We start from the raw sequence: 26287 nt of genomic DNA, 5'->3' as shown, positions 1-26287 counted from the left end.
TCTCTCTCTCTCTCTCTCTCTCTCTCTCTCTCTCTCTCTCTCTCTCTCTCTCCCTCACCCCCTTCCTCTTCTCCCCCCCTACACCCTTCAGAGTTCACACACCCTCATGGCTCTCTGTGATTTATTATTGTGCATCAGACATTGGACAGAACCAACAGTCAAGCTTGAGTTCCTGCCTCCCCTTCTGAATTCTGAATCTCTCGTCTCCCAGAGGACAATGTTGGTGGATGAGGCAGATAAAGCAGGCTGCGAAGAAGGCTGTCTGTGATAGGACAGGATGCAGGGGTGAGAAGGCAGGGGTCAGAAGCCTGGAGTCTGATCGCAGGTTGGACCCTCCCTGATTGGGGTCGTGAGCAGCTTTCTCCCCTCTCTGGTTCAAGGGCCTGCAGCAGAGCAAGTATCTCATATCCCTGATTCTTGAGCATCCTGGCAGGTGCTTTGGTGCTCATAGAAGGACACAGTCCTGTGGAATCTCGACCTTCATCTGTAACAGAAACCACAAAATCATGTCAGGAGCCTGCATTGCTTCCAGGAGGGGGATGTAAACCAGCCCTGAGGGTGGGTACCATGAGTGGCCAGCATCCATGGAGGTTGGAAAGATGGCCATCAGGACACCTTTATGCCTTCTACCACTGAGGGTACATATGATCCCACAGGCAGGCCCTTCTTCATTAATAGATCTGCCAAATGGGAGATATGGCCTTATCACCTCTCTGCTGCGGGACATCACTACAGGCCACTGTTCCCACAGTGACCTCCTTCCATGTCCCCTCCCACTTCCTTCCTGATCTCCTGAGGTTTCTTCCTCACATCACTGCACCCATGTTCATCGCCACCCTGAGGTCACACATAACATTATCAGTTCCCTAGCATCAGGTAGACCCTGCCCCAGGAGAGGAAAGGTCCAAGTGCAGGTCCCTCTGTGCCTCTGTGGCTGTGACACAGCTCCATTGAGCCCCATTGGCCACATGACAATGACAGGGAAGACAGGCTGCTTCATGGACCTGACAGTGGCTTCAGACTCCATGGGATCCCAGCCCTGTCAATCACTAGCTGAGTGTCCCTGAGCCAGTGGCCTCAGTTCGGAATCTCCTTTACACTCTCTCCATGAGGGTCAGTGTGGGGGTGCATGTGTGTGTGTATGTGTATGTCCATGTGTGCATACATACATGCGTGTGTGCATGTTCATGTGTGTGCAATGCATGTGTGTGCATGTGTATGTATGTCTACATGTATAACAGCACACAGATGAAGATCAGAGGACAACTTGGGGGATTTGTTTTTCTCCTTCTACCATATGGGTTCTAGGCACCAAACCCAGGTCTTCAGTGTTGGCAGTGCCTTTACCCACTGAGCCACCTTGCCAGCCCATGATAGCTCTGAATGGTGAGAAAATGGCTTTAAAACAAGGCTAGCAGCTGGCCTCCACAGGACTGTGGAGACCTTTAGAAAAAGACCACGTCTCAGTGAGAATATTCTCAAAGTAGATGGAATGTCCAAAGCTGTATGCAAGGGGACAGGATGATGACAGGGTCTCACCGGCACACCCCAGGGGCCCACGAGGCACGTATCACAGTTCCTAAAGCACGAGGACTGCAGCCAGCTGGAAGCTTCTTTTGCCAACAGCCCCCAGCCCAGTAGGTTGGTACCAGCCACGTTCCTTGTTGGGTCAGCAGGGTCCAGGATCACAGGCCTGCAGAGCAACATTCAGAGAACAGAAATGACCAGCTGGCTATTGCCACAATACAAGTCACTTCACAGGGCCGGGGAGGATCCCAGCAGAGCATCCCTATCCAAAGTTTGTCCTTTGTCCCTGCCCCACAACATACACAAGACTGGAGGGATCCTTGGGCATGACCTGGAAAGCCTGGGTTCAAATCCTCTACCCTTTAGTAGCTGTGTGTCCTGGGACAGGTCCCTCAGAGTCTCTGATCTGTGAGATGAGGAGTGTTGGACCAGACAGGCTCAAAGAATGGGATGTGGAAACTGAACACAACACAGAATGAAGACATGTCACTCCCTAGGGTGACAATAGTACTCTATTATTTACAGGTAATTTATCCACCTCAGGTCTTTGGTGCCTCACAGTCTTTATGATGCTGTCACTGTTGGAAAATCTCAGTCCCCACTCCATGTCCCCCCTGCCTTTCCTTTGCTGATTGGGTTGGGACAATGTCAGAGCCTTGGTCTCCTCATCTGCAGACAGGAGAGCCCACCCCTGCCCCCCTCCCCCAGGGCTGTAGGATCTCATGTCAATCAGGAGACAGCAGGACAGTGCTCAGTACTGGAGATGCTGCAGACACAGAGCTCCCACCTCCCCCTTTAAACACAAGTGCAGCCTGACCCTCCACGGGGATCACAGCCATGTGGGGACAGACTACCTGTCTTTTTGGAGCTTTTTGTGCAGGTATTCAGAGACCTTCGTGTTTCTAAAGTCATAATACACTGTCCAGTAGATTCGAAGCCACTTGTACTTGGTGACCAGTTCCAAGACAGTTCGGAAGCCCTGGGCTGTGTTGAATTCGCAGTCTCTACTCCCACTTTCCCAGGCATAGACTGTGAGCAGCTCCAGGGCATACTGTGGGGGCAGCGGCTTCCCCAGCTTCTCCTTACACTGAGAAGAGAAAGGCAATGAGAAACATGTTTGTTTTTCTCCTTCTACCATATGGGTTCTAGGCACCAAACCCAGGTCTTCAGTGTTGGCAGTGCCTTTACCCACTGAGCCACCTTGCCAGCCCATGATAGCTCTGAATGGTGAGAAAATGGTGTGGGGGACACCTCTCACAGCTGCCACCTAATGACGCCATTATACACCCAGTTATTTAGATTCAGTCTATAGCCCTTCCTGTGCAAGAGCTGAGTGGTTGCTCCACAAAGACAGAATTCACTAGCAGGCACAGGAGGAATCAAGACACCATGAGTGACAGCTAGGAGTGAGGGTGGGGGCGGAACATAAGGAGTGCTCACTATGGAGCACTATGGTTTTTTTTTTTTTTTTCATGATCTCTGAAGTAACTGGGAAGGGGCTAGTGAAGAGGCTCAGGGATAAAGTACCTCCCTCCCCATGTGCGGGTGAGAACTGGAGGTCAGATCCTCAGCATCCACGTGAGTGTCACTCTCTTGACTCATAATCCTAGCTCAAAGATCTGGAGATGGGGCTTCCAGGGGCTGCAGGACTGTCCAGAATGCTGATTCAACACACTGTGTGTCACCCATGAGACCCTGATTTATTATATAAGGTATAGAGTGACTGAGGACCAACCCTCACACTTTGACCTCCACATTCTTATGCTCATACAAGCACACACAAATACATTGGTCCCATGCACAGATACACACACACACATGAATACCTTGCCACCATATTTTAAAAGATCAAGAAAATACTGAGAAATCATCCATTGAAAGAGATCGTAGCTAAAGAGGACAGGAAAATTGAAACCATGGAATGTGGCAGGAAGGGTTTACCAAAGAGGGAACCAGACAGAGAAAAACACACACAAAAAAAGCAGCAGGCATGAAACAGTGAATTAGACACAGCTCAAGAGAGAATTAGCTGATTGGAAAACAGACTAGAAGAAATCACTTAGAACAAGCACAGAAAGCCCTCCCTCTTCTCAGGTGCCCTCCTTCTTGTCTTTTTCCTGCAGCATAACCTTCCCCTACTGTTCCCCCAAATCCTTGTTTCTCTGAATCCCTCTGCTCTGCTCCCCTTGTAGTCAAAGTTCCTCCTCCATTTTCTAACTTCTGTTCTTGTGTCTTCTTGTACTGTTTGAGGAACTTGAAAGACAGGAATGCTGAGAGGCAGGTCGAGGAAGGAGGCTGTTGTGTGAAGTTTCAGAAAAGCAGCTCCACCACTTGGGCTGCTTTTGTGATATCTTTGCATTAAGAGTCAACAATTTCTTGTCAACTGGGGCTGAAAATCAGCTCTGATTAAGAAGAGACTTGCACCATGGGGGCCAAGTCTTCTGGAAAGTGTATCCTCTGGTCAGCACACTATAGCTGGGATTCAGGGACCTCAAGATGGAATCTCCAGTTGGCAGCAATACCCAGTTGCAGAGAGGTGTTCTTGGTGGTAAGGCTTTAGTCTCATGGAAGCTGCAGATTTGGAGGCGTCACAGGGAGCAGCTGAGGCCTGGCACTGGGATTGGCCAGGGATGCCATTGTTGAAAATGCAGTGGAGACCCCGAGATACTGGACTTGCCCTGAGCAGGAGATGTCTGCCAGGAACAGAGCAATGTGAGAACTGAGCTGGCCTGAGCCTGACACCTGCTGTGTGTGCTGTGGATGGCAGAGTCTGAGAAGCTCAGAGAACTGTGAATCCTGGATATCAGATACTGAGCCCTTTGCTCTTCTGGGCTTTGCTTGTGATTTGATCTGATGGTGACAATGCCCTGATAAGAAAGTATTTAACTTGTGTTTTCAATTTTATGGATCCCACACTTCAGAGAGAAATCTTTTTAAGTGTTGAAATTGAAAAATGGGATTTGATTTTTAAAGCTGTATTGTGTTTTAGGGTGTGATATTGACATGAGATCTTAGAGAAAATCAAGAAAGCAAAGGTTATGGAGGGGTGTGTGAGCATCAACTTGAAAGAGGATTAGTTTGGGAACGATACAGATTTCAACCGACTACAGATGACCCTGGCCTCATGCTGTTTGTATTCTGATGTTAATTCTGCTTCCTCAGGAGGGGTTGCCCCCGATGAACAGACCATCATGTACTCAAGTGATGTCAGGTGAACTTTCTCCCCATTTTTTTTTTTGATTTTTTTCAAGACAGGGTTTCTCTGTGTAGCCCTGGCTGTCCTGGAACTCACTCTGTAGACCAGGCTGGCATTGAACTCAGAAATCCGCCTGCCTCTGCCTCCCAAGTGCTGGGATTAAAGGCATGTGCCACCACTGCCCGGCACTTTCTCCCCATTTTAGCTCATCAATAAAGGAGACTGTGATTGGGCAATTGTATTGGAGGCTCAAGAGTGGAAACCAGGAGAAGGAGAGGAAGAATGTGCAGGAGAGTAAGAGAGAGTATAGAGGAAGAGGAGGAGAAGCCACAACAGATCAGAAGCACGTGGCCCAGAGAAACTGTAAGTAGCAAAGGGTCTTATAGCTGGAGATTAAGTTAGTATAGGACTAGATGCCATGTCTGGGCATGTGTGTTGTAATCTAAAGAAGTCTAAGTGAGCCATGGAGATAAGACAGTAAGAAGAATTCCTCCATGGTCTCTGCTTCAGTTACTGTCCTGACTCCCCTCAATGATGCCCTGTGACTGGGATGTGTAACCAAGTGAGGCCTTTCCTTCCCAAGGCACTCTTGGTCATGTGATAAAGCCATCATGTCCATAGACATCCAGCTAGACTAGACCTCTTCTCTGGCCTGAATCCCACTCTCTACACATAGGGTCCACAGGATCTGGGTCAGATGCCTTACCAGTTGATACCAGTGCTTGACCAGACGAATGAGATTCTTCAGCTTGGGTGCACGATCCTCCAGGAACTTCTGATGGAAGTCTGTGAAGCAGATGGAGAACTCGCCCTCCTTCTTCAGGGTGGTGCACTCATGGATGAGTTGGGCATAGATTTTGTTGTACAAGTAGGGTTCGGCATACTTGTTGTTTCTCAGTTCATCTATAAAGAAAGTATCTCTCATGTTTAGACTCATCCCTGCTCTGTGGATCTTCCTTCTCTCTAGGGTCACAGTCACTCTCTATGGGGTTCAATGAACAGGACAAAGTTTGTCCGCAGCAAGCATCACTCCCATTACAGCCATGAGCCCACCACACCTCTGGACTGCATACATGAATTGGTCCTGGAAAGTCTGTGCCACCAAGTGCTCATAGTAGGTTGCATTGCTCACAAGTGTGGAGACAGTGGTGGGAAGAAACAGCACTCAATGGTCACACCCAAGAGAGCTACACAGTCATCTGTTAATGGCCAACCATGTTCTGGTGTGCCGTGCATTCTACTGCATTTGTATATCATATCTCCTGCTTACAGTCTCTGCCATATTTTGAGATGAAGGGTGGATTGTGTGCACATGGATGTGGTAAACACATATTCAGAGTCCACAAAAGGAGATGGGGTGTTTTCCTGTATAGTTTGTCACCCCTCCCTTTGCAGCAGGGTCTCTCTGTGGACATGGAGTTTGGCTGGCATCCATCAGGCCACAGAGACTCTCCTGTCTCTGTTCCCGTAGTAACAGGGATACAGGTCAATGTGTGGAACTTCCTAAGAGTAGGTGGGCATTGGGGATTTGAACTCAGGTCCTTATGCTTGTGCAGCAATCACCCTTATCCACTGAGCTGTCTCCCCAGCCACTGTGTGTTCAGTGCATGGTTCTCTGTAGTGACCAAGTCAATGTCATGTGGTTTTGATTGTCCAGTTCCTGAGAGAGTCAGGATATGGTGGTGATGGTGTGTGTGTGTGTCCTGTGAACTTGTATTGTGTATGGGCAGCAGGCTATGGAATTGAGGTATGTGTGGCTATGTGAGGGTGGGTGTGCACATTTGATTACACTAGTTAGACAGCAGGCTATGCCTTCCTTAAGTGTGTTCATGGGTGTGGCCACGGTTGCATCAGGCCACACCATCGAGCTCTGATGTTAACACAAAGCAAAATCACTCACAGATGGAGGATGGACACACCGAGTCACTCAGTGACCCAGGGAGTTCCCAAGAGCTTAATTTTGACTTCCTGACCCAGCACATAGTAGATCTCATTTGCTAAGTCACCCATGGTAAGGCTGTAACTGGGGTCCTCTTTTGGGCTGTCACCCACACCAGCATTCCCAAGGTGGCCCTACTGTGAGGAAGCTGCTTTGCTACTGGAAAGCTGCCACAGGCTTCTGCAGGAGCGCCCTCCCAGCTCATTTCTGGGTCACCCCCCTTGAAGCCCCCTCTACTGAGCAGGGTTCTAACACTCCTGCAACTTCCCACAGCAGGCTGCCCTGCTCCTACTCCCAGGCTAGCCCTCTCAGTCCCTGCTGCCTGAGACTCTGGACTGTTTCCATGGCTCTCCTAAGCCAAGGGTGTGTCTCTAAGTTAACAGCAGCAGTTCACACAGTGGCCAGCAGGGTGTGCTGTGATTTCCCCAAATGTAAAGCCTAAGTATTCTCTAATTGCCCCAAGACTCCACTGTGCTCTCAGGGATGTTCCTGATTGTCTTTGGATAGAGTTGTGCAATTTGTAATTTTGGATACTCCCATTGTGTCAGGCCTGGTGTGAGAGATTCTTAATGTAGAGCACCATTAATATGCAATTATATAACATGTGTGTAAGTGTGGGAGGTTGGTGTGTGTGTGTGTGTGTGTGTGTGTGTGTGTGCGCCAGGTTTCCAGTTTCCCAGGGGGGGCACATAGCTCCTCCAGGAAGTTCTGCATCCTGCACCCCATCCTCACCCCCATGCATGGACACCCAAGCCTCTGCACAGATCTGAGGTTTCTCATTCTTTGATAGCAGATGGGACAGATATTCATTTTTAGCTGTATCTCTAGTTCCACTTTATAGACACAGAGTTCCCACACTCAGGCATGAAGAGAGCTGTTCACCATGTAACCGTTCTGTAGGATGTCCCCAAGCTGGGGAGAAGGCTCTGTGGGTAAAGGGCTTCTTACATAAATATAAGGACCCAAATCAAAATGCCAGCACCCAGGTAAAACAGCTGGGCTTGCAAGGGTTGGAGAGTCCACACCTCAAATCCCATGCTGGGGAGGTAGAGACAGGAGAATCTCTCAGGCTCACTGTCTGACCAGATATGTGGATCTGTCAGCTTCATGTCAACAATCTCCAAAGAGAAGGATAGGGAGGAGGAAGGAGAGGAAGGAAGGAAGGAAGGAAGGAAGGAAGGAAGGAAGGAAGGAAGGAAGGAAGGAATTCACTTAGCTTCTAGGGAGTGGAAGATTCCAAGTGTACTCCTGAACTTATGTCTAAGGGTATTTGTTTACAGCAGGGACTAGGCAACCCCTCACCCCAGCCCTGTGCTGTACCTAATTGACATCCTGAGGCTCCAGGTGCCAGAGATTGTGGGTTCAGCTCCATCAGAGCACACACCCCACCTGATCCCAGCCCCTTACTGCAAGAGCCATGAAGGTGGGGCAGCAATCTCCAGGTCAACCTCTCAACCAAAATAGGCTCCTAAGTAACCAATTCTCCAAGGCTGGCATCTGACCATTACCCACACGTGCAGACATGTGAACAGACATCTGCACACATGTGAACATGCTACCCCAACACACATACACACACCGACAAATAGAAGAGAGGATTCAGCCATGAGGAAGGGCAGGCTGAGCCTCTGCTGCTGGCTGACTTACACAGTACATCATAGGCTGGCTGCACATCAAATTCTACCTCCTTCTGGCACTTGGGAGAGCTCAGCTTGAAGCTCAGAGACCTGGAGTTGGGCTGCTCTGAGCTCTGAACCTCAAACTTCTCTCTCAGTTGTTTCTCTTGCTGCAGCTGACACAGGTGTCTCCAAATTTCCTCAATGAACTCTCCCCGTCGCTTTAACTGCTCCTCAAAGCTGGTGAGATTGTTAAGAAACACCACCAGTTTAGCCTCTGACTTGCCCTTGAGTGCAGTGTGTTCACCATAGGAGCCGCCCTAAAAGACAAGGATGAGGATGACAAGGGACAGAGAGAGTCGTGCCAGGCAGTCCAGATGCTGAACAGTATGTAGGAGTCCACCACTGAGCGTGAGAGATGGATAGAGAAACCTGGCACATATATACCATGCTTAGATAAACGAACTCTGTACCAAAACTCAAAGGTCGCAGAGCAAATGTTGAAACTAAGGAAAGTGAATTTACAAAAAGGAACATTTTGAGAAAACAAGAATAAATTATACTGCAGAGATCCTCCCTAAATAAAACACTGAGCACAATCACTAACAAACACACTTGCACCCCTGACATAGATGAGTGGACATTACAACACGACATTTCTGCAGCCTTTACAGTGACTGAGGCAGGAACTGCTGTCATACAGTCCCATGGGACAGATGGAAACATGGGCAATGAGCTTCCACCAGTCCAGTCATCCAGTCATCCAGCAGTGGGGTCTCTGTTCTGTCCTCTGCCCTCTGCCATAGCTGGGATGCACATGAGGACACTGGGCACAGAGCAGGTAGGTAACTCACACCCCACTAAGGACTGCAGGCTGGCTTCTGAGAGTCCTCTCCCACCCCATCCCGATGAGCTCAGGCTAATGGGACTCACCATCACAACCCTGGATACCCTCACAGGGTGGGTGGCACCTTGGAAGCATCTCTCCTTCAGGAAAGCACCTATGAAGTCCACGTCTGCTCTGGCCTCAGCATGGAAGCTGGAATCGGGAAGGAGATGATCACGTATGAACTTGTCCAGCTCACAGGCCGGGGTGCTGCTGAGATCCTTCACCATTTTATGGCCAGGGGTGTTTGCTGACTGCAGCACTGCCTCTGGAAGCCAGTTGTCCATTATTTTCATAGCAGGTTTTTCGTTCCTAGGCAAGGCGGGGCTATACATATCAGACCTCTGCATCTGCCATCTCTGGCTCCCAGGCTCCCTGACACTCTGGAGTTTGTTTACCTGCTGGCATTTCTTTGGATTCTCATCACAGTAGGCAGGAGGCAGGAGGCAGCATAAACATAGTTTCTGTTGTTTTTACCTTCTTAGTCTTGGAAAAATGGTCTTATAGTCTCCTAGACTTTTTACAGCATAAGACACACACACACACACACACACACAAACCCACACCCACACATCGATAAAACAAGAAGAACAAGTGAGAGAAATCCAGAAGATTCCTGGCACCCGTTTCAGCACAGCTGTGTGGGTTTATGACTGGTCCATACTTATTGATTGATGTCGATCAGCCTGCCAGAGTTCAGAAAGAGCTGGAAAGGGAGCGCTTACTCAGCAGCACGTCTCAGACACTGAAAACACACGAGAACTTGATAAGATTGAATGGAGGCTAGAAGCTTCCAGGACTGGGCCTAGATTAGCAAACATGGGCATGAAACCTTCAAGACAGCAATTACAGCAGGAGAATAAAAGATACTTTTCCAATATAGCATGATGTAGTAGACTTACTTTTCTAAATAAGAGTCAAATCATATATGTAGTGTATAGGTGGAAATTAAAATATATATAAGTTTAACACACAGCCTTTTGTTACAAATTTTATGCTAAATTTCCTCACAGATTTTTTTAACCATTCTCAAACAGTTCCCACATCTTGTGATATAAAGTTTATATAGAGGGCTGGAGAGATGGCTCAGTGGGTACAAGCACTGGCTGATCTTCCAGAGGTTCTGAGTTCAATTCCCTGCAACCACATGGTGGCTCACAACCATCTGTAATGGGATCCGATGCCCCCTTCTGGTGTGTCTGACAGCTACAATACTCATATAAGATAAATAAATAAATAAATCTCTTTTTTTATATAAAAAAGGGGGGTTATATAAAACAGAGAGATCTCTCTACCATTTATGTGCTAATTTGTACACGAGGTCAGTAAAAGCATTCAGTGCTTGACAAAGATCTGATAGAAGCTGATTGACTATGGGTAGTTTAAACTTTTAAGCTTTGCAAGCTGGGGTGGGTACAAATACATTTGTGGACCCTATGGAACTTGACCATAAATTATATGCTCCTTTTCTTTAGGAGCCATCTAGAAAAGCATTGCAATCAATGTCTATAGGATTTTTACATGGAACTTTAGGGAATGCCCAGGGAGTTTCATTTTTTAATCTTAAAACCTCTGGGGTAATAATTATTATAGATCCCAAGTAACATGCTACTGTTTTCTGTCAATTATTATCCAGGTGGACAAATATTCAACCTTCATTTTATTTATTTAATGGAACAATAAATTCTGTAAGCTCTTTATCAGCCAGGGGTTATTTCTATGAGCTATTGTGAGAGCTAGCTGTGTTGAAGTTTAAATAATTGTGCCTAAGCGATCCATAAAACAAAACTGCCTCTAACCCGTAAGCCCCTTGCCCAAGGCCAGAAACTTCCTGAGATGCTGGGGGCTGCCATGTTTATATGATGACAAACTACCTGCTTTTGCTCCCCTAAATAAGCTTGTGGGACTCAACTGCACAGGATGTGTTTGATCACAGGCGGGTGGGAGGTTAGCAGGCAGGAGGTATCTTAGGAGGTAAGCTTGTCCCTGATTGGACCTGGTAGGAAACACTTAGCCTGGTGGGGTTGTCTTTAATAAGCCTCTGCAAAATGTGGCTCCTGGCCATTCCTGGGGGCCCTGGAATGATCCTGGCCCTCGATTCCATCATCTTGGCCCCAATTTAATTCAAGCTTGTGTCAAATTTTTGCTCAGAAATTGTGGGAGTGGTCTTTCTCCTCAACTCTCAGGTCTGAGACTACTGTTTGGCAGCAGCGTTACTGAATGAACACAGTAGCAGCCCGCTCTGTTCAGCAGCTGCCTTTCCCATAGAATTCCACAAGAGTTTCCAGAAAGCAACTTATAATGCTAAGCAGATAGGAGGTTAACAATGGCACGACCCAAAATATTACGGTTTGCTCTTCCACTTCACCTACCATGAAAGTTAAGCTTCGTTCATGTATTGATCAGACGAGCAAGAGAAGAGAAATCCCTCCATATATAGAATGACCAACACCTCAGGGACTATAAACAGCTGTGGCTCATGCACTGTATGTCCTGATAGTAGCCCTTCCAGAAGCTGTGCCTGGCTTAGTTTTCCCTATAAAGGGACCTTTGATATTGAGTTATTCCCACTCTGAGAGAAAAACGAACCACGTTTAAACCAAAATCAAGCAACAAGGAAACCCTTAGGCTTGGGCTGAGCTGGCTCACGCTGAAGCAATGGAGCCTGCCTGCTGCTCCCTGGAACTGTTGCTGCCTGGGCCTCTCTCTGCATTGGGGCTGCTGGGAAAAGGGCCCAGGGCCTGAGGGCTTGGGGTTCAGTGAGCTTGCTTAAGAGAGTGGAAGCAGAGTGGATGGCTGGAAGCCAAACCTGTGGGTGTATTGGGCCTGCCCTGCCCATGCCTGGGCCTGCCTGACAGAAAATGCTTACTCTCTCTCTCTCTCTCTCTCTCTCTCTCGCTCTCTCTCTCTTTGTGTGTGTGTGTGTGTGTGTGTGTGTGTGTGTGTGTGTGTGTGATATTTTTTAAATTACCTGACAGGGATTTTATCTTATTACATCTTTCTTTTTCATGAGCTCTATGAAAACCCACATTAATTCCATTTGATCACTTAAGCTTGTGAACACTTAGCAGTGAGAGACCCAAGTTTCCTGCCCCTAATTTCTATTTTAGAAATAACTTTTCTTACCTTCCTTGAGGACCAAGCCATTAGGTGCCATTTGTCAGGGGCCCTGCAATCTCGAAGGCTGGCAGACAACTGATCCCCATAAGGTAAAGAAATTAATATACCTGCTAATGTTGCAATTTATCTATTTCTGGTTACTGAGAGCACTTAAAGACAGCAGAAGCTCAATCCAAAGACAAAGAGAACACATTTACGTTATTGAGAGTAATTAAAGATCAACATTCACAGTATGTAAAGAGCAACAATGAATCAATAAGAAGACAGCTCCCAAGAGAAAACCACAGACAAAACACAAGGCAGGTGCTTCCCAGAAAGAGAAGAAAATGGCTACTAAGAAAGACAAACTAGTCTTAGGCTGCAGGCAGGACCCACTCTAGCAGCCTCATTCAGAGGTACCGGTGTTTGACCAGCAGGATTCAGTTCTTATGCTTGAAAAGGATACTGTTCAATAGTTCTTTTGGAGCTTTGTGCAGCTTCCCTGGGTGTCAGCTACTGGGGAGGAGGGAGGAGTAGAGCTGGGGTGTGTGCCCAGTGTCCCAGGATCCCTTTCAGTGGGGAGAGGTGGCCCTGAACCTCAGCATGGGCTCTGTCAGTAACCCTCGCTGACCTTCCTCTTTCAGAGCAACAGTGGCCAGAGGCCACCGGTCAGTCTTGAAGTCCTGTCAAAGTGTTGTAGAGAGCTGTGTGTGTCAGGGCTTTAGGTAGCCCTGCAGGATCCATCATAACCTCTTACTGTGCATAAGGATTCTCCTAGCTACACAACTTGGGGAGTTGAGCTGTGCCCGTGTGCAGCAGATCACCCCATCTGGGCTTGTTGAGGTTACACATCTCATGGACTCTCACACAAATACCCAGCTGTTCCCTAGTGCTTGCTGTGTGCACTTCTGCTCTAACTGCTTCTGGCCTGGGTTGTATTGCTGGGGAGACTGAGGGGAGGGGAGAGCTTGTGCAGCTTACAGAAGGCCTTGTCCCTGCAGATGAATCCTTTTCTGTGTGATTTTTAAGGTAAGCAACCCTCTCTCTGGGCTCAGTAGGGACGTCCATTGATCTGCATTGTTTCCCAGAGTGACCTGTGGTAGGACTGTTTTTCTGTTAATCCTTGGGACCTTAGGAGAAGGGATACAAATTGCCCACATCCCCCATTCCCTGGAAGGAATTCAGCCACACCTGAGATGCAGAAGCAGGCTCTGTCTCCCAGACCCAAGCCTCCTTCCACATCTCCAGCTCAGATGCAGCCTCAGGAACTGTCAGGTGACCCGAGACCTGCCCAGGACAATCTCTAGTCTCACTGTGCCCCTCCTAGGTCCCTATGATGCCCCTGCATCAGCAGGTTTACCAGGATTAAGGCAGCTCAGGGTTTATCTCCCCCTAGTTACACACATAATTACCTTCAATCCCATGCCCATGCCCATGCCCATGTATTTAAATCTAGCCTCCGTGGACGAACACAGTTGTTTGACATTCTGAGTCTGACTTATTCCCAAAAGATGAGGCAATCTAGAACCTTATTGGCTTTTGGCTTTTGTTTGTTTGTTTGTTTTTAACATAGATTCCCCTTTCACTTTTCAGGGCTGACTAGTATTCCCCTGCACATATGCCAGCTTTCTCTACATCCTTTATCCTGGTTGTTGGGCTCCTAGACTTTTCAACTTCTGGACCGATAGGGCGGCTCCCATACTCCCTTGCCAATTTTTCTCATCATTGTCTTTCAGAGTGGCTCCTTTGACAGTGACACAGACATTAAGGACACAACAGAAGTCAACATCACAGTCTTTTTAAAAGGTCTCAATTGTTATAAAGCAGTGTATAAGTGTCAGGGAGAGTTCCTGAAGGAAATTAAGAAACAGCTGTGCAAACTACCAGGGGAGAAAAAGTTTCAATTGCATTATGAAGTTCAGAATCCAGAGGAGCCCAGCCCCCTGTTTCTGAGCTTCAAGCTGAGCTCCCCTGAGCTGCAGCAGGAGGTGGAATGTAGAGCGTGGCTAGTCCGTAAAGTCCTGGGTAAGTCAGAAAGCCTTAGGGCCTCAGCTTGGCCTTTCCACCTGACTTCATCCTGCCTGCTGTCTGTCTGTCTGTCTGTCTGCCTGCCAGTCTCTCTCTGTCTCTGTCTACTTCCCTCTCCCTGCCCCCTGCTTCTTCTTTTCCTTCCCCCCCCTGCCTCCCCCCTGTCTCTCTCTTCCTCCCTCTCTCCTTTCCCCTCCCCCCTCTCCTTTTCCCCAAACCCTCCTGTCTCTCCCTTCCTCTCCTCTCTCCCTTTCCTTCTCCTTCTCTCCCTCCTCCTCCTCCTCCTTCTTCCTCTCTCTCTCTCTCTCTCTCTCTCCCTCTCCCTCTCCCTCTCCCTCTCTCTCTGTGTCTTTCTCCCTTTATCTTTCTGTTGCTCATGGATTCCCTCGTGCATGGGGGTGTTGCATGTTGATACATTGTGTCTGAGTTTGATCTGGATGGAGGTTATACACCTCAGGAGCCATCCATTCTTTTGAGACCTAATCTCTCCCTGGTTCAGAATTCACCAACTAAGGTTGACTGTCTGGGCAAAAAGCCACAGGGACCCTCGAGTCTCCACCTCCCCAGCCCTGTGGTTACAATCCTACCCCCACCACTCCCTGTTTTTTTTCCCTGAGTCCTGGGAGTCTGACATGGGTCCTCATGCTTATGAGACAAGTGTATTACTGAACCATCTGCCAGCCCATACCTTCTATTCCTGAACTGAAAACAATCCATCCAGAGTATTTCCTTAAAGGCAATCTGTGGAGGAAGGGTATTAGAATTTTGGGAGCGAGAATCCATCACAGAAGGATGTTAAGTGGGATGCTGGCTCAGTTATGGGATGGGGGCATCTTAGATACCCTCCTTGGTATACCAGTGCTATTCCTGACAGACTATGGATTTGGTCTTTCTAAGCACGAGACAGCATAGAACTCCCTGAAAATTAATAACTCATGAATCTTCTCCCAAGAAGAATGGGAACCCTCAAACCTGTGCAGAGAGAGGCCTGTGGGAGTGTTTGTGACTAATGGAGAAATTCTCAGGGAAACTCTGTCACACTTAAGAAATCCATACACCCAGCCAGTGCCACCCAACCTCATACATGCACACACTTGTTATACCATTACACATTAAAGGCTCCTCTACATGAAGATCTCACAGTAGGCCTTTCACACAGTGTGTCTTCAAAATTACAAATTGCCCAATCTACCCAAAGAAAACCATGAACAGCCATGAAAGACCAGTATGGGCTTGGGGCAGTTAGAGAATACTTGAGGCTTTTCATTTGGGGGAAGCACAACACCCCCTGCTGGCCACTGTGTGAACTGCTGCTACAACTTAGAGACACGCCCTTGGCTTAGGAGAGCCATGGAAACAGTCCAGAGTCTCAGGCAGCAGGGACTGAGAGGGCCAGCCTGGGAGTAGAACCAGGGCAGCCTGCTGTGGGAAGCTGCAAGAGGCTTAGAACCCTGCTCAGTGGAGGGGGCTCAGAGGGAGTGACCCAGAAATGAGCTGGGAGGGTGGCTCCTGCAGAAGCCTGTTTTGCTCATAGACTTCCCCAGCCTGTGGCAGCTTTCCAGTGAGGAAGTAGCGACACTAAAAAAAAAGGGGGGGGGGGCTAGCCTAGGGATACCTGTACCCAGCTCTGAGGTGTGGTGAGGCCATGGCTAGATGAGGAGATATGCTTGCTGTGGACAACCTCTGCTCTGTTCACTGAACCCCATAGATAGTGATTCTCACTCTAGAGAGAAGGAGGCTCCTCAGAGGAGGGTTGAGCCTATACATGAGCGAAACTTCCTTTATAGATGAACCGAGAAAAAACAAGCAACTTGACATTAAACTCTACAATGAAATCTACTCCGAACTCATCCATGAGTGCACCACCCCGGACCTGGAGGATGTTGTTGATTCGGACTGGAATGGTGATTTCGCCCTGAGCTTCACGGAGCTCCAGAAAAACTTGCTGAGATATCGTCCCCCCCCAAGTTGAGGAACCTCATCTGTCTGGTCAAGTACTGGCATCAACTGGTAAGGTATCTGGCCCAGTCCCTATGGGCCCTGTGTGTACAGAGTGTAGATGCCAGACAGGGATAACGTCTATTCCGGTTTTTGCTGTCTATGGACATGATAGCTTTATCACATGACCAAGAGCGCCTTGGGAAAGAAAGGTCTCACTTGGTTACACATCTCAGTCACAGGGCATCATTGAGGGAAGTCAGGACAGTAACTGCAGCAGAAACCATGGAGGAATTCTGCTCACTGGCTTCATCTCCATGGCTCACTCAGATTGCTTTATTACAGAGCGCACACACCCAGGCATGGCACCAACCACATTCATCACTGACCACGAACATGTCCCCACAGACAGCCCTAAACCAGACTGGATAAGGCATTGTCTTAAGGGTATCCCCTGCTTGATGACACTAGCTTATGTGTCGTTGACAAAAACTCATTTCACAAAGTACCCATCCTCAGGTTGATGCTCACACACACACACACACACACACACACACACACACACACACACACACCTCTACTGAACCATAACCTTTCCTTTCTTGATTTTCCCTAAGATCTCGTGTCAGTATCACATCATAAAATACAACATAGCTTTAAAAATCTCAAACTTATTTAAAATTCCAGACTCTAGATTAGTCTCTTAACTGTGGGCTCACATAAAATTAAGAGCACAAACTAAATGCTTTCTTATTCCAAAAGGGAAGAATTAGGTCACTGTCACAGTCAGATTAAAACACAACCAAAGACCAGCAGAGCAAAAGGCTCAGTATCTGATATCTGGGACTCAGTTCTCTGAGCTTCTCTGGCTCTGCCATCCACAGCACACACAGCAGGTCTCAGGCTCAGGCCAGCTCTGTTCTCACATTGCTCTGTTCCTGACAGTCGTGTCCTGCTCAGGGCGAGTCTGGTATCTTGGGGTCTTCACTGCCTTGAGGCTGCACTTTCACCAATGGCTTCTCCTGGCCTCTCTCAGTGCCAGGCCTCAGCTGCTTCCCATGACCCCTCCAATCCTGCAATTTTCATGGGACTTACTGGTCACACTGGAGAGAGTCATCTAACTCTCTCTTCAGCCACATCTATTTCACTGTTTTCTGGTTGCTGCTTCATCTCTGTCTTTGGATTTCTGCATCTTTATTTGGCCATATTTCCTGTCCTTCTCTCTGGTATTTACTACTTGCCATTTCAAGCTACTATTTCTCTAAACTTGTGACTTCTCATTATTTTCAGGGTTTCTCTACTGTGTTTGTGGCATTTGTATATGTGTGCCTGTTCGTGGGAACACATGTCTTTGTGTGTGCTTGTATGTGCATAAGAATGTGAGGGCCAGAGTGTGAGGGCAGGTCCTCAGTCACTCCCCACCTTGTAAACTCAGTCAGAGTCTCACACAGGACACACAGTGTGCTGGATCAGCAGTTCTGGACAGTCCAGAAGCCCCTGGAAGCCCCAACTCCATCACCTGATGCTGAGATGATGAGTTGGTTTCCTCATTGGCTTGGCCCATGTTTAGGCTCTTACCTACACTTTGCAAGGTTGTACGGGGTCGGGGCACCTTATCCACTGAGACATCTTCCCAGTTACTACAGAGACCATGAAAGAACTTCCACAGTGAGTACTCCTTATGTCCCGCCCCTACCCTCGCTCCTGGCTGTCACTCATGGTGTCCTGATTCCTTCTGGGCCTGTTAGTGAGTATGGAGCACAAGGTGTTCACCTCAGCCACTCAACTCTTAGCTGTAGCATAGGAGAAGCCTGAGACGAAGTGACTAGGTGTGGCTGTGTGACAATAACCCGGTCATGACATCATCAGGTGGCAGCTGAATTGAGCCTGTGAGAAGTGTCTCCCTCAACACCAGAGCTGAGAGCCCCGTGTTTTCTCATTGCCTTTCTCTTCTCAGTGTATGGAGCAGCTGGGGAAGCCTGTACCCCCACGGTACGCCCTGGAGCTGCTCACAGTCTATGCCTGGGAACAGGGGAGTAGAGATGCTGATTTCAACATAGCCCGGGGCTTCCGGACCGTCTTGAAACTGATCACCAAGTACGAGTATCTTATAATCTACTGGACAGTATATTATGACTTTCGACACAAAGAGGTCTCTGACTACCTGTACACACAGCTCCAAAAGGACAGGTAGCTTGTCCCCACATGGCTTTGCTCCCCGTGGCTGTCAGGCTGCAATCCAGTGAAAAGGGGGGAGGTGGGAACTCCGTGTCAATGCAGCATCTCCTGTATTCGAGACTGTCCTGATGTCACCTGGTTGAGATGAAGCCCTAGAGCCCTGGTGGGCAGGGGTGGGCTCTCCTGTCTGCAGATGAGGAGACCAAGGCTCTGACATTGTCCAGACCAAGCAGCAAAGGAAGAGGGAGGACATGGAGTGGGGACTGAGATTTTCCAAGAGTGACAGGGTCATTAGGCTGTGATGCACCAAAGACCAGAGATGGGGTCCCAGGTCACACAGCGAATAAAGGGTAGAGGATTCAACCCCAGCCCACCTAGGTCATCCCCAAAGATACCCCCAGGACTGCTGTATGCTGTGGGGCAGGGTCTCTGGCCAAACTTTGGTAGGGGTTCTCTTCTGGGTTCCTCCTCTACCCATGCGCAGTAAGACTTGGAGCACTGTCCAGTTCGTCAGTTCATCTCTGAATGTTGTTCTGCAGACCAATCATCCTGGACCCGGCTGACCCAACAAGGAACATAGCTGGTTGTACGACCATGGGCTGGGATTTTATGGCATCCGTGGCAAAAGCCTGGCTGGATTACCCATGCTTTAGGGACATGGATGGTTCCCAAGTGAGATCCTGGGTAGTGCCGGTGAGAACCTGTGTTATCATCATTCCTGTCCCCTTGCACACAGCTTCGGTCACCCCATCTATTTGGAGAATATTCTCACTGGGACGTGGTCTTTTGCTAAAGGTCTCCACACTCCTGTGGGGTCCAGCTGCTTGCTTTGTTTGACAGGCATTGTAGTGCCCTTCAAAGATATCATGGGCTGGCCACATGGCTCAGTGGGTAAAGGCCCTGCCAACAAAGTGGACCTGGCTTTGATCCCTAGAATCTATATGGTAGAAAGAGAGAGCAATGCTCCAATATTTCCTCTGACTTTCTTCTCTCTTCTGCTATGTAGGTAGACATGTGTGCACACATATGCATTCAAGCACACATTCTTGCAAGCTCATACAGTTACACACACAAAACACTAACACACATTCTCTTACTCACATGCTTTCACACACAGAGTCACGCACACTAACTCTAACAAATGCACACGCCTATGTGCACATGCAAGTACACATGTGGATGCAGAAACACACACATACACACATACAGAGAGACCAGAAGGGACAGACAGACTGTAGGATAAGAGAGCTGAAGCCCCTGGTTCAGGGACACTCAGCTAGTGAGTGATTGACAGGGCTGGGATCCCGTGGACTCTGAAGCCACCATCAGGTCCATGGAGCAGCCTGTCCTGCCTGTCTCCTTGTCATGTGGCCAATGGGTCTCAGCAGGGCTGTGTCATGGCCACAGAGGCACAAAGAAAGGGATCTGCACTTGGACCTCTCCCCTCCTGGGGCAGGGCCTGCCTGATGCTAGGGACCCAGTGGTTCCATGTGTGCCCTCCAGATGGAGTTTAGCATGGCTGCAGGGATGCTGGACCCATACCCTAGGGCAGGATGGGAGTTTGATGGGTGTGGGGATGGTGATTGGGAATGGGGAGGGCGGGTTAGGCTGCAGTGGCTTTTAGTACTGACCCACAGCAGACAAGTGTCTATGCCCTGTTTGGCATTTGACCGACCTGTCACTGAGTGAAGGCACCTCAGGTGGGGCTATATGTACCCTCAACAGCTCAGCCATGAAAAGGTCCTGATGACTAACTTCCCAAGCTGGTTTGTACCATCCCTTCTACCGAGGAGCTCTAGGTGGCCAATAAAAAGTGCCCACCTCAGAGATCATTTATAACCCTTCCATGTGGGAAGGTGGACTATTGACGTGACTATATGTTTCCATTCCAGATGGAAGCTCCTGGGCTAAAACAACAGGTTAGATATTTTCCTTTGGTCTTTGTTTCTTTTGATGTGTGTTTCTGCTGTGTAGCCCAGGCTGGCCTGGAACTTGCCATCCTCCAGCCTTAATACTGCAGTGTGGGACAGAGGTTCTAACCACACCCTGCCTTCCGTTCCTCCTCAGGTGAAAAAGAATTACTCTTGGGGTTGTTACTCGTTTCCTGTAAGCCCTTGACCCAGAAAGGACAGGAAGCTACCCAAAGCCCCACTGAGGGAGGATCGGACCCGTGGTCAGACTCCAGGCTCTGACCACTGCCTGCACACCCCTGCATCCAGTCCCATCACAGGCAGCTTTCCTCACAGCCTGCTTCATCTGCCTCGTCCTCTGACAGTGTTCTCTGGGAGAGGAGAGATTCAGAAGGGGAAGGGAGAACACAAGCTTGAATTACACCTGTCCACCTGGCTGGTTCTGTCCAGTGTCTGATCAATAATAAACCACAGAAAGCCATGAATGTGAATGTGAACTCTGAGGGGTGGATCCATAGAAGTACGTGTGTGTGTGCATGTGATTGGACTAGATGCATTAATGCTTGTATACATTCCACATGGGACCAGGCACCAAACACTCAGCAGTGAAGAGAGCAGAAGGAAACGACTTCAGCTTTTGATGCAGGATGGCGTGGGGTCCTTCCAGGTCTCATCTTACACATAAACACAAGAGAGGAACCCTCGGTTTCTTCTGCCCATGAGCCCAAGACAAGATTCTAGCCCTGCCCTATCTGACACAGAAGCGGTTCCCTGGCCACACATGGACATGGATCACTGAGACTGTGGCCTATGCACTCAGGGTGTCCTTGAGTGGCTACAACATGCAGGCTGGGGTCCCATAGGTGTAGGGAAAATTAAAAGTGCCCAGAATGTTTGACACATGTGACTTTGAAACAGGGTCATGGGTAGTGAACACCATCTTTGACACACTGGGTTAAGTCACTATGATTGTTGGCTTCCTTCCTCTTTTTTCTGAAAAAAGATTTGTGATGTGACACACGCTGTCCTGGAACTCACAGGAATACTCCTGCCTCAGTCTTCCAAGTTCTGGAATCTTTCTGTCTCTCTGTCTTTGTCTCTCTGTCTCTCTCACACACAAGCACACACAGACATACAGTCACATACATAGGTACATACACGTGGGTGTGCACATGCGTGCGCACATACACACCCACACCACCTCCTCACAGAGACCCATGGTGCCATTGATCAGTGTTGTGTCAGACCCAAAATATCCTCATGTGCTCTCTCCTCATGGACATCCCAAGAGAACTGCTTAGCCACGATGATCTTGGTGGTTTACTTGGCTCTGACATCAAAGCCACAGGCAACTCAGGATGATGTCTCTAAGTCAGGCCTCATGCACACTGGGTAAGCACTCAGCCACTGAGCCACACACACCTTCTCCCTCTGTCAGACACTAGGCAAGCCCTTCCCTGCTGAGCCATACACACAGCTGCCACATTTGATCTCAACGATCTCCATCTTTCCATTCCCCCATGGAGAAATGGGATGCAGGCATTACAGATCATGCATGGCATTACATTAGTGTGGGGAGATGAGGGAAGACATGATGGGTCCACAGCATGGCAGGGGACCACAGGCCATGTTTATTAGAACCCTGTGTATCTGGGGGTGTTTCAGAAGGGCAAGACTGGAATCATAGACCAGCATCACTGGATCCCCCAACAGCTCAGATAAAGTACAGGGAGGGTGTGGTTTGTCCTGTGCTGCAGGGGACAAGCATCCTCTCACACACGGAGACACTGGGGCTCCTGGTCCTCAGGGCTGCTGGAGTGAGATCTGAATGAATGAGGTCAGGGAGATCCACCCCTCCCCCTTCACAGAGATTGAGAGTGGACATTGGGGACAGGAGTAGGGTTTGGGGACAGGAGCAGGGGGTGGGAGATGGTAGCCCTCAGCAATTTCCTGCATTCTTAATAAGAAGGGGCTCAAGTGTAGACGGCACAACTGGATATTTTATGGTTAATGTATTTGTGTATTTATGGAAGTGCTAGTTCACCACACTGAACCAGGGAACCGGTGAACCTCTGTATGAAGTATGGTGTGTATTGGTGTGTGTTAGTGTGTGTGTTAGTGTGTATGCGCATGTGCGTGCATGTGTGTGTGTGTATAACTCTAGAACTTAGAAGCTTGGGGCATGAGGAAATCTGTGAATTCCAGACTAGAGTGGGACATATAATAAGATCCAGTTGGAAGGAAGGAAGGAAGGAGGGAGGGAGGGAGGGAGGGAGGGAGGGAGGGAAAGAGAGAGGCAGAGAGAAAGGAAGGAGGGAGAATAACTTAATTTGTTTTAGTTTAAGTCGGTGCACTGTGATTTAACTCAGTGCTTCAAATCTCTCCCTCCCACAGACAACTAAGTTTTAAGTGGGTTGTGTCTTTCTAAACATGAGGCATGTTAGACTTAACTGAAAATTAATATCTGATGAGTCTCCTCCATGCCCCCACCCCAAAAAATGGGACCCTCAGACCTGGAGAGAGGCCTGGATGTCAGCGGGGGGGGGGGGAGGGTGTACAGGTATAGATCTTCTCAGAGGAGCTCTGTCCCCCTCAGAAAAACTGGAATCCCAGCCACTGCCATCCCAGCCCTCCCCCCTTCTGTCCTAACCGGCAAAAGATCTTACACCAGACCTGACACACAGAGTGTCTCCAAAATTACAAATTGCCCAAAGACAACCAGGAACACCCCTGAATGCTGTGGGGCTTGGGGAGCCTAGAAAATACTTGAGGCTTTACATTTGGGGGAAGCACAGCACCCCCTTCTGGCTACTGTGTAAACTGCTGCTGTTAACTTAGAGACACGCCCTTGGCTTAGGAGAGCCATGCAAACAGTCCAGAGTCTCAGGCAGCAGGCACTGAGAGGGCCAGCCTGGGAGTAGGACCAGGGCAGCCTGCTGTGGGAAGCTGCAAGAGGCTTAGAACCCTGCTCAGTGAAGGGGGCTCAGATGGGGTGACCCAGAAATAAGCTGGGAGGGGGCTCCTGCAGAGGCCTGTCTTGCTCATAGACTTCCCCAGCCTGCGGCAGCTTTCCAACTGGGATCAGCTCCACCACAGAAAGACTGGCTTTGGGACTGGAGGTGTGTGTGACAGCCCAAAAGAGGACCCCAACCACCATCCTAGCCCAGGTGACTGGGCACAGAAATCCAGAATAAGCCAGGAGGGCCCTGGGCCACTGTGTGACTGAGCATGTCTTCAGCTCCACAAGTGAGTGATTTTGCCCTGTGCCAGCATCCTAGCCTGATGGTATGGGCTGCTGCAACCACAAACACACACCTAAGGCACAGCTCACTGCCTGTCTAGTCTACTCAGACATGTGTGTGCACACACAAACACACTAACACACCAATTTCATACCTGCTACCTATCTACTCTACAAGCGCACTACACACACACACACACACACACACACACCACTGCCATATCTTGCCATATCTCATTGCTCTCAGGTCCTGGACAACCCTCACCCCACCCCCTGCAAAAGAAAAAATCCACATGACATGAAGTTAGGCACTATAGAAAATCATTCGCCTAAAGCACAGTGTCTGGGGAGACAGCTCAGTGGATAAGGGCGATTGCTGCTCAAGCATGAGGACCTGAGTTCAAATCCCCAACACCCACCTAAGCTTAGGAAGTGCCACACACTGACCTGTACTGCCAGTGCTATGGGTGGACAGAGACAGGAGAATCTCTGTGGCCTGCTGGATGCCTACCAAGCTTCCTGTTCACAGACAGACTCTGCCATAAAGGGAGGAGGTGAGAAACTATAAAGGAAGACATCCAATGTCCTCATCTGCCTCCAAACATAAATGTAGAACTCACACACACACACACACATACACACACACACACACACACACACACTACATACAGCATGAGCAAAATATGACAGGGACACTGTAAGCATAGATATGATATACAGATCTGATATACAGATATGATATACGGATATGATATATGGATATGACATACAGATATGATATATGGATATGATATACAGACTGCTTCACAGTAAACTTTGACTCCGGCAAGAGTGTACACAGATGACAAGTACCATGCAGGTAATTCTGGATACAAGGATGTGATTGGCTGTGATTAGATGATCATGCAGCTCTCTCTTGTGTGCTGGTTCCTGCCATCACTGTCTGCAGGCTTGTGAGGAAGGAACTGCCCTTGGACCAATTGGTGGAATGAATTTTTCAGGGCCACTTTCTTTTTTTTTTTTTTTTTTTTTGAGTTTTTGAGACAGGGTTTCTCTGTGTATCCCTGGCTGTCCTGGAACTCACTCTGTAGACCAGGCTGGCCTCGAACTCAGAAATCCACCTGCCTCTGCCTCCCAAGTGCTGGGATTAAAGGCGTGTGCCACCACTGCCTGGCTCAGGGCCACATCTTGTATAAAGTCCTGAGGTGTGGTGGGGCACATGGCTGTATGGGCAGTTGTGCTTGCAGTGGTAAAACTCTGCCATTTCCACTGAACCTCATGGCCAGTGGTTGTCACCCCAGAAAGACTAAAGAACCTTAGAGAAAAGCTAAGGTGTTAACTGAATGAAATCTCCATTACAGGTAATTTCTGCTTCTACAACAAACCTGACCCCCAAATCCATGCCAGTCTCATCAGAGCACAAGGCTCACTGCATGCCAGCACATTGGTTTCTTATATCCACACGGATGTTTTACGTCTTTGTCTGTGGGTATGGCACACAAGTGCTAGTGTTTGTGCAGGCTGGAGGAGCCTGACCCTCTGTAGCTGGACTTACAGATGCCTGTGAGCCACCCAACACAGGTGCTGTGAGGCAAAGGCAGGAGCCATGCAAGAGCAGGGAGTGTTCTTAGCCACCAAGCGTGGTGTAAGGCACACGTGCGGGCTGCTTTAGCTGGTTGAACTTGGTCTTGCAAGTTGAGCACTTACTTCCCTGACTGAGCCAGTTCTTTACTGGCCTAATCTTTAACCTGGGGATGCCCTGCCTGGTGGCAGCTGGTGCCTGATGGAGCTGGTTCATAGATGCAGTGTAAAACATGGGGTACGTTCACATTTTCTAGAGGCCACTTTAAACGCCGTTGGGAAGATAGGACTCAGCAGTTAAGGGCATTGGCTGCTCTTCCAGAGGTCCAATTTAATGCTCCCCCACCCCTGCACCTGCCTGCACCTGTACCTACATGGTGGTGGTTCACAACGGATGTAACTGCAGTTCCAGAGGATATAGTGCCCTCTTCTGGCCTCTATGGGTACTGCGTGCAAGTGGTGCAGACATGGGATCAGGAAAAACTTGCACATCCAAAAAGTGATTTTTAAAATTATAAGGGCAGGTGCTTACATTTACAGACGGAGGTTAATGCACCAAACGAGGAATATGGTTACTTTTTTATAATCTCTGTCTACTTTGCCTGTTTCTATTCCTGTATAATTGACTGATTGATTGATTGATTGATTTTTCTTTGAGGGCTTCTGCTGCCCAGAACTTTCTGAGCTGGAACTTATAGTAATCCTCCTGCCTTAGGTTCCCAAGTTCTGAAATACAAATTCTGGGCACTTTTTATTTCCCCTGCACCTATGGGCCCCCAGCCTGCAATGTTGTAACCACTCAAGGGCACCCTGAGTGCCCAGGCCACAGTCTTAGTGTTCCATGTCCATGTGTGGCCAGGGAACCACTTCTGTGTCAGATAGGGCAGGGCTAGAATCTTGTCTTGGGGTCATGGGCAGAAGAAACCGAGGGTTCCTCTCTTGTGTTTATGTGTAAGATGAGACCTGGAAGGACCCCATGCCATCCTGCATCAAAGCTGAAGTCGTTTCCTTCTGCTCTCTTCACTGCTGAGTGTTTGGTGCCTGGTCCCATGTGGGGCGTATAACAAGGGCTCATTAGTGCATCCAGTTGAACCATGCACACACACATACACACACACACACACACCCCACACACACCCACCCCCCAC

The 26287-nt window shown here is 48.8% G+C and overlaps 2 protein-coding genes across 3 annotated transcripts in view; one reads left to right on the top strand and one right to left on the bottom strand.

The window, feature by feature from the left end:
* Nucleotides 1–26287, top strand: part of LOC110293994 (2'-5'-oligoadenylate synthase 1A-like) — a 77150-nt gene that overhangs the window by 41272 nt on the left and 9591 nt on the right. Inside the window, exon 2 of the mRNA XM_021161923.1 lies at nt 14000–14288. Coding sequence (XP_021017582.1) covers nt 14000–14288 — 289 coding nt within the window. The remainder of the gene's footprint in view (nt 1–13999; nt 14289–26287) is intronic.
* On the bottom strand, nt 105–9635 carry LOC110293993 (inactive 2'-5' oligoadenylate synthetase 1C-like). Of its 2 annotated transcripts, XM_029477332.1 has the most exons (7): nt 9563–9635; nt 9212–9317; nt 8310–8598; nt 5430–5626; nt 2382–2614; nt 1540–1693; nt 105–484 (listed from the first exon to the last, which is right to left on the bottom strand). In XM_029477332.1, the coding sequence occupies exons 1-7, from the start codon at nt 9586–9588 to the stop codon at nt 446–448; spliced, it is 1044 nt and encodes a 347-aa protein (XP_029333192.1). In that variant the 5' UTR covers nt 9589–9635; the 3' UTR covers nt 105–445. The 2 variants fall into 2 exon arrangements, with proteins under 2 accessions (XP_029333192.1, XP_021017581.1); XM_021161922.2 differs by lacking the exon at nt 9563–9635 and having other exon boundaries at nt 9212–9394.

This window comes from Mus caroli, chromosome 5 (genome assembly GCF_900094665.2).
Source record: "Mus caroli chromosome 5, CAROLI_EIJ_v1.1, whole genome shotgun sequence".
In the NCBI taxonomy this organism is placed as follows: domain Eukaryota; kingdom Metazoa; phylum Chordata; class Mammalia; order Rodentia; family Muridae; genus Mus; species Mus caroli.
Note: the sequence above shows the minus strand (reverse complement) of the source record. Positions and strands in the feature narration are given on the sequence as shown.